The following is an 8,756-nucleotide window of genomic DNA, read 5'->3' as shown; positions in this document are numbered from 1 at the left end:
AGAGAGAGAGAGATAGGGAGAGAGATAGGGAGAGAGACAGAGAGAGAGACAGAGAGAGAGAGAGATAAGGAGAGAGACAGAGACAGAGAGAGAGACAGAGAGAGAGAGACAGAGAGAGATACCCGGGTGGCAAACCCAAAGGTTTTCACTGCCTCCCTCCAGCGCAGCAGAGGCCATTTGGCCCATCTCGTTGTTCATCGACTCTTACAGGTTATCGAGGTGAGGGGCAGGCCTGGAGAGAGGGTGAGGGTGGCACAGGTGGTTAGCGCTGCTGCCTCACAGCGCGAGGGACCCGGGTTCGATTCCCGGCTTGGGGCCACTGTCTGTGTGGAGTCTGCACGTTCTCCCCGTGTCTGCGTGGGTTTCCTCCGGGTGCTCCGGTTTCCTCCCACAGTCCAAAGATGTGTAGGTTAGGTGGATTGGCCAGGCTAAATTGTCCCTTAGTGTCCAAAGATGTGCAGGTTAGGTGGATTGGCCATGCTAAATTGTCCCTTAGTGTCCAAAGATGTGCAGGTTAGGTGGATTGGCCATACTAAATTGTCCCTTAGTGTCCAAAGATGTGCAGGTTAGGTGGATTGGCCATACTAAATTGTCCCTTAGTGTCCAAAGATGTGCAGGTTAGGTGGATTGGCCATACTAAATTGTCCCTTAGTGTCCAAAGATGTGCAGGTTAGGTGGATTGGCCATACTAAATTGTCCCTTAGTGTCCAAAGATGTGCAGGTTAGGTGGATTGGCCATGCTAAATTGCCCCTTAGTGTCCAAAGATGTGTAGGTTAGGTGGATTGGCCATGCTAAATTGTCCCTTAGTGTCCAAAGATGTGTAGGTTAGGTGGATTGGCCATGCTAAATTGTCCCTTAGTGTCCAAAGATGTGTAGGTTAGGGGGATTGGCCACCCTAAATTGTCCCTTAGTGTCCAAAGATGTGTAGGTTAGGTGGATTGGCCATGCTAAATTGTCCCTTAGTGTCCAAAGATGTGCGGGTTAGGGGGATTGGCCATGATAAATTGTCCCTTAGTGTCCAAAGATGTGTAGGTTAGGGGGATTGGCCATGCTAAATTGTCCCTTAGTGTCCAAAGATGTGTAGGTTAGGTGGATTGGCCATGCTAAATTGTCCCTTAGTGTCCAAAGATGTGTAGGTTAGGGTCGATTGGCCATGCTAAATTGTCCCTTAGTGTCCAAAGATGTGTAGGTTAGGGTGGATTGGCCATGCTAAATTGTCCCGTAGTGTCCAAAGATGTGTAGGTTAGGGGGATTGGCCGTGCTAAATTCTCCCTTCGTGTTGGAGGGATTAGTGGGTTAAATGTGTGGGGGTGTGGGGATACGGCCAGGCTGGGATTGTGGTCAGTGCAGACATGATGGGCCAAATGGCCTCCTTCTGCACTGCAGGGATTCTATAAATCTATAATTTACCAAAGCCAATCAACCTAACCCGCACATCTTTCAGACTGTGAGAGGAAACCGGAGCACCCGGAGGAAACCCACGCAGACACGGGGAGAACGTGCAGACTCCGCACAGACAGTGACCCGAGCTGGGAATCGAACCCGGGACCCTGGCGCTGTGAGGCCGCAGCAGAGAGAGGGTGAGGGCAGCGCCAGAGAGAGAGAGGGTGAGGGTGGGAGATAGAGAGGGAGGACCCAGAGAGGGAGGAGGAGACAGAGAGAGAGAGAACGAGAGAAAACAGCCCAGAGAGATAGACGCGTAGAATCCCTTCAGTGCAAAAAAGGCCATGTGGCCCATCGAATCTGCACCGACTCTGTGACAGGGTATATCTTACCCAGGCCCTCTCCCCTATCTATTCTCATAGGGCAGCACAGTAACAAGGGGGCGGCGGGGCAGTGGGTTAGCGCTGCTGCCTCTCAGCGCCAGGGACCTGTGTTCGATCCCCGGCTTGGGTCACAGTCTGTGCAGAGTCTGCACGTTCTCCCCGTGTCTGCATGGGTTTCCCCCGGGTGCTCCGGTTTCCTCCCACAGTCCGAAAGACGTGCGGGTTAGGGTGCATTGGCCGTGCTAAATTCTCCCTCAGTGTACCCCGAACAGGCGCCGGAGTGTGGCGACTAGGGGATTCTCACAGCAACTTCATTGGAAAGGGTCCAGAGGAGGTTCACAAGAATGATCCCTGGAATGAAGAACTTGTCGGATGAGGAACGGTTGAAGACTCTGGGTCTGTACTCGATGGAGTTTAGAAGGATGACGGGGGGATCTTATTGAAACTTACAGGATACTGCGAGGCCTGGATAGAGTGGACGTGGAGAGGGTGTTTCCACTGGTAGGAAAAACTAGAACCAGAGGGCACAACCTCAGGCTAAAGGGGACGATCCTTTAAAACAGAGATGAGGAGGAATTTCTTCAGCCAGAGAGTGGTGAATGTGTGGAACTCTTTGCCGCAGAAGGCTGTGGAGGCCGGGTCATTGAGTGTCTTTAAGACAGAGATAGATAGGTTCTTGATTAATAAGGGGATCAGGGGTTATGGGGAAAAGGCAGGAGAATGGGGATGAGAATAATATCAGCCATGATTGAATGGCGGAGCAGACTCGATGGGCCGAGTGGCCTCATTCTGCTCCTATGTCTTACGGTCATTGCCTGGGTATTTGTGTGGCGTGAATGTTATACTTTGTGTGGGGCGAATGTCATTTGATGATAATTCTTGGAATAAACTCTGGAACCAACCAGGGAACAGGCTATTTTGGACTTGGTAATGCAGGATGGGACAGGATTAATGAACCACCTCCAAAGTGAATGATCGTCTCGGAAAGAGTGATAAGCACTTAAGAATATAAGAACTAGGAGCAGGAATGGGCCATCTGGCCCCTCGAGCCTGCTCTGCCATTCAATAAGATCCTGGCTGATCTTTTCCTGGACTCAGCTCCACTTACCCACCCGCTCACCATAACCCTTAATTCCTTCACTGTTCAAAAATCTATCCATCCTTGCCTTAAAAACATTCAATGAGGCAGCCTCAACTGCTTCACTGGGCAGGGAATTCCACAGATTCACAATCTTACAATTTTCCTGACTTGAGAAAGGATATACTGGCACTGGAGGGGGTGCAGAGGAGATTCACTAGGTTGATTCCGGAGTTGAGAGGGTTGGCTTATGAGGAGAGACTGAGTAGACTGGGGCTATGCTCACTGGAATTCAGAAGAATGAGGGGAGATCTTATAGAAACATAGAAGATTATGAAGGGAATAGATAAGATAGAAGCAGGGAGGTTGTTTCCACTGGCGGGTGAAACTCGAACTAGGGGGCATGGCCTCAAAATAAGGGGGAGCAGTTTTAGGACTGAGTTGAGGAGGAACTTCTTCACACAAAGGGTTGTGAATCTGTGGAATTCCCGGCCCAGTTGAGGCTTCCTCATTGAATGTTTTTAAGGCAAGGATGGATAGATTTTTGAACAGTAAAGGAATTAAGGGTTATGGTGAGCGGGCGGGTAAGTGGAGCTGAGTCCACGAAAAGATCAGCCATGATCTTATTGAATGGTGTAGCAGGCTCGAGGGGCCAGATGGCCCACTCCTGCTCCTAGTTCTTATGTTCTTAAACCTATGCCCTCTAGTTTTAGACTCCCCTACCTTTGGGAAAAGATATTGACTATCGAGCTGATCTGTGCCCCTCATTATTTTATAGACCTCTATAAGATCACCCCTCAGCCTCCTACGCTCCAGAGAAAAAAGTCCCAGTCTATCCAGCCTCTCCTTATAACTCAAACCATCAAGTCCCGGTAGCATCCGAGTAAATCTTTTCTGCACTCTTTCTAGTTTAATAATATCCTTTCTATAATAGGGTGACCAGAACTGTACACAGTATTCCAAGTGTGGCCGTACCAATGTCTTGTACAACTTCAACAAGACGTCCCAAGTAAAGGCGGACAAGATCGAACAGTAAGCCAGAAAATTAGGAACATCTTAGGAACCAACATGGGATGAAAAAAAATGAAGGGAGAAATGAGACTATAATGGTGATCAGTTGGCTGTTAGGAAAGGATCTTGGGTTCATGTCACACTATCTGTAACCCCCCACGACTTGCCTGGGCTTGCAAAATCTCACTAACTGTCCTGTCTGGAGACAATTCTCACCTCTTTAACCTGTGCCTAACCCTCTCTCCACTCACATTGTCTGTACCTTTAAAGACTTGATTACCTGTTAAGACTCGCATTCCGACCTTTATCTTGGAATTGAGTTTGTGTCTATATTTGCCCTGTTTGTGAACCCAACTCTCCACTCACCTGATGAAGGGGCAGCGCTCCGAAAGCTCGTGCTACCAAATAAACCTGTTGGACTTTAACCTGGTGTTGTGAGACTTCTTACTGTGCTTACCCCGGTCCAACGCCGGCATCTCCACATCAAGAGTGTAATAGACAACGAGCAAGAAATATAAAGCAGATAGTAAAAGCTTCGAAGAGTACATAAAAAGGAAGAGGTAGCTAAAGTGAGGATTGGTCCCCTGGAGGGCGAGGCAGGGGAATTAATAACGAGGGAACATAGAACCGGGCAGAAACATTTGTACGTTTTCAAGAGGCGGCACAGTGGTTAGCAGTGCTGCCTCATAGCGCCAGGGACCTAGGTTCAGAACAAAGAAAATTCCAGCACAGGAAGAGGCCCTTCGGCCCTCCAAGCCTGCACCGACCATGCTGCCCCCGACTGAACTAAAAACCCCCTACCCTTCCGGGGACCGTATCCCTCTATTCCCATCCTATTCATGTACTTGTCAAGACGCCCCTTAAAACTCACCATCGTATCCGCTTCCACTCCCTCCCCCGGCAGCGAGTTCCAGGCACCCACCACCACTCTGTGTAAAAAATCTGCCTCGTACATCTCCTTTAAACCTTGCCCCTCGCACCTTAAACCTGTGCCCCCGAGTAATTGACTCTTCCACCCTGGGAAAAAGCTTCTGACTATCCACTCTGTCCATGCCTCTCATAATCTTGTAGACTTCTATCAGGTCTCCCCTCAACCTCCGTCGCTCCAGTGAGAACAAACCAAGTCTCCCCAACCTCTCCTCATAGCTAATGCCCTCCATACCAGGCAACATCCTGGTAAATCTTTTCTGTACCCTCTCCAAAGCCTCCACATCCTTCTGGTAGTGTGGCGACCAGAATTGAACACTATATTCCAAGTGCGGCCTAACTAAGGTTCTAGAAAGCTGCAACATGACTTGCCAATTTTTAAACTCAATGCCCCGGCCGATGAAGGCAAGCATGCCGTATGCCTTCTTGACTACCTTCTCCACCTGCGTTGCCACTTTCAGTGACCTGTGTACCTGTACACCCAGATCCCTTTGCCTTCAATACTCTTCAGGGTTCTGCCATTTACTGTATATTTCCTATCTGTATTAGACCTTCCAAAATACATTCCCTCACATTTATCCGGATTAAACTCCATCTGCCATCTCTCCGCCCAAGTCTCCAACTGATCTATATCCTGCTGTATCCTCTGATGGTCCTCATCGCTATCCGCAAATCCACCAACCTTTGTGTCGTCCACAAACTTACTAATCAATCCAGTTACATTTTCCTCCAAATCACTTATATATATTACAAACAGCAAAGGTCCCAGCACTGATACCTGAGGAACGCCACTTGTCACAGCCCTCCATTCAGAAACACACCCTTCCACTGCTACCCTCTGTCTTCTTTGACCGAGCCAGTTTTGTATCCACCTTGCCAGCTCACCTCTGATCCCATGCGACTTCACCTTCTGCACCAGTCTGCCAATTCCAGGTACAGCAGGCAGTAAAGAAGGCAAATGGTGTGTTGGCCTTCATAGCGAGAGGATTTGAGTATAGGGATGTTTTGCTGCAATTGTACAGGGCGTTGGTGAGGCCACAGCTGGAGTATTGTGTGCAGTTTTGGTCTCCTTATCTGAGGAAGGATGTCCTTGCGATAGAGGGAGTGCAGCGAAGGTTTACCAGGCTGATTCCTGGGATGGGAGGTCTGTCATATGAGGAGAGACTAAGTCGGTTAGGATTATATTCACTGGAGTTTAGAAGAGTGAGAGGGGATCTCATAGAAACTTATAAAATTCTAACAGGGTTAGACAGGGTAGATTCAGAAAGAATGTTCCAGATGGTGGGGGGAGTCCAGAACGAGGGGTCATAGTTTGAGGATTGGGGGTAAATCTTTTAGAACTGAGGTGAGGAGAAGTTTCTTCACCCAGAGGGTGGTGAATGTGTGGAATTCACTCCCACAGAAAGTATTTGAGGCCAAAACGTTGTGTGATTTCAAGAAGAAATTAGACATCGCTCTTGGGGCGAAAGGGATCGAGGGATATGGGGGGGAATCAGGATGTTGAATTTGATGATCAGCCACGATCAAGGTGAATGGCGGAGCAGGCTCGAAGGGCCGAATGGCCTCCTCCTGCTTCTAGTTTCTGTATAGAAGCCGACAGGGCAGAAGGAGGCCATTCAGCCCATCGAGTCTGCACCGACCACAATCTCACCCAGGCCCTGTCCCCATAACCCCATGCATTTATCCTAGCTAGTCCCCCTGACACTAAGGGGTAATTTAGCATGGCCAATCCACCTAACCTGCACATCTTTGGACACGAAGGGACAATTTAGCCTGGCCAATCCACCTAACCTGCACATCTTTGGAGACTAAGGGACAATTTAGCATGGCCAATTCATCTAACCTGCACATCTTTGGAGACTAAGGGGCAATTTAGCATGGCCAATCCACCCTAACCCGCACATCTTTGGACACTAAGGGGCAATTTAGCATGGCCAATTCACCTAACCTGCACATCTTTGGAGACTAAGGGACAATTTAGCATGGCCAATTCACCTAACCTGCACATCTTTGGACACGAAGGGACAATTTAGCATGGCCAATCCACCTAACCTGCACATCTTTGGAGACTAAGGGACAATTTAGCATGGCCAATTCACCTAACCTGCACATCTTTGGAGACTAAGGGGCAATTTAGCATGGCCAATCCACCCTAACCCGCACATCTTTGGACACTAAGGGGCAATTTAGCCTGGCCAATCTACCTAACCTACACATCTTTGGACACTAAGGGGCAATTTAGCCTGGCCAATCCACCTAACCTACACATCTTTTGGACTGTGGGAGGAAACCGGAGCACCGGGAGGAAACCCACGCAGACACGGGGAGAACGTGCAAACTCCACGCAGACGGTGACCCAAGCCGGGAATCGAACCTGGGTCCTTGGCGCTGTGAGGGAGCAGTGTTAACCCACTGTGTCACCGTGCCGCTCCCTAGGTTGGAGAGATGGAGGGGGAGATCTGACCGAGGTGGACCAGATGGGAACAGGTTGAGATAAGGGTGTCAGGACAAAGCTATTTCCATGGGCTGAGGGTTCTGAGCGGGGCGGGGTGGGACACAGATTTAAGACGGGGCAGGGAAGATGTGGGGGGGGATATTCCCCCCCCCCCCCCCCACAGTGAGCAGTGGATACCTGCAACTCGCTATCAAAGAGAATGGGGGCAAGCAGAGACGATGAGTGATTGAGAAAGGATGTTGGATAGGCTCTTGAGGGAGACAAACTCGCAGGGTTATAGGGATGGGGGGGGAGGGGGGGGGGGGGGGGGGAGGATTGGGACACACAGGATTGTCCGACAAAGAACTAGTAAGGGTTTGATGCCCTGAATGGCCTCCTTCTGTCCCAGATTCAAGCCAATCCACCCACCCACTCCCAACAGTCGATGTTTCTCCTTAACTTGATGTCAGAGAGGTTTACAGCATGGAAACAGGCCCTTTGGCCCAACTTGTCCATGCTGTCCCTTTATTTTAAACCCCTAAGCTAGTCCCAATTGCCCGCGTTTCGCCCATATCCCTCGAGCCCATCGTACCCATGTAACTGTCTAAATGCTTTCTAAAAGACAAAATTGTACCCGCCTCTACTACTGCCTCTGGCAGCTCGTTCCAGACACTCACCACCCTGTGTGTGAAAAAACTGCCCCTCTGGACCCTTTTGTATCTCTCCCCTCTCACCTTAAACCTATGTCCTCTAGTTTTAGACTCCCCTCCCTTTGGGAAAAGATATTGACTATCTAGCTGATCTGTGCCCCTCATTATTTTATAGACCTCTATAAGATCACCCCTCAGCCTCCTACGCTCCAGAGAAAAAAGTCCCAGTCTATCCAGCCTCTCCTTATAACTCAATCCATCAAGTCCCGGTAGCATCCCAGTAAATCTTTTCTGCACTCTTTCTAGTTTAATAAGATCCTTCCCCCGGTGCCTGGGGGAAGATTCTTTACACTTTCAGATTTGGAATTGCCAAGTTTTAATTCAGTCCTTGTCCTAACACAATCGAGTCCACATTTTACCCACTTCAAGCAAGTGGAACAATTGCAAGAATGAATTTTAAGCGCACAGTAAATATTTCACACCTCTCAATAATTAATCACAACAAGGTCATTCGGAGACAAAAATAATACAACAGAACCAGAATTCTCAGCATTGAAGAATAACAGGCCACTGCCCCGCTCCCTCCCCATAGCCCTGTATCAATCCCAAACTAATCCCACTGCCCCGCTCTCTCCCCATAGCCCTGTATCAATCCCAAACTAATCCCACTGCCCCACTCTCTCCCCATAGCCCTGTATCAATCCCAAACTAATCCCACTGCCCCGCTCTCTCCCCATAGCCCTGTATCAATCCCAAACTAATCCCACTGCCCCACTCTCTCCCCATAGCCCTGTATCAATCCCAAACTAATCCCACTGCCCCACTCTCTCTCCCCATAGCCCTGTATCAATCCCCAAACTAATCCCACTGCCCCACTCTCTCTCCCCAT

The 8,756-nt window shown here is 49.4% G+C and overlaps 1 protein-coding gene across 1 annotated transcript in view; it reads right to left on the bottom strand.

Moving 5' to 3' along the window:
* Positions 1-5,838: 5,838 nt before the first annotated feature.
* LOC144489416 (uncharacterized) overlaps positions 5,839-8,756 on the bottom strand; it is a gene marked incomplete at its 5' end in the record, with an annotated part of 56,837 nt that continues 53,919 nt past the window's right edge. The window contains 1 exon segment of the mRNA XM_078207253.1: positions 5,839-5,971. Coding sequence (XP_078063379.1) covers positions 5,854-5,971 — 118 coding nt within the window.

The sequence above is a fragment of the Mustelus asterias genome, unplaced genomic scaffold, assembly GCF_964213995.1.
Source record: "Mustelus asterias unplaced genomic scaffold, sMusAst1.hap1.1 HAP1_SCAFFOLD_2161, whole genome shotgun sequence".
Classification (NCBI taxonomy): domain Eukaryota; kingdom Metazoa; phylum Chordata; class Chondrichthyes; order Carcharhiniformes; family Triakidae; genus Mustelus; species Mustelus asterias.
This window is presented reverse-complemented; position numbering and strand designations above follow the sequence as displayed.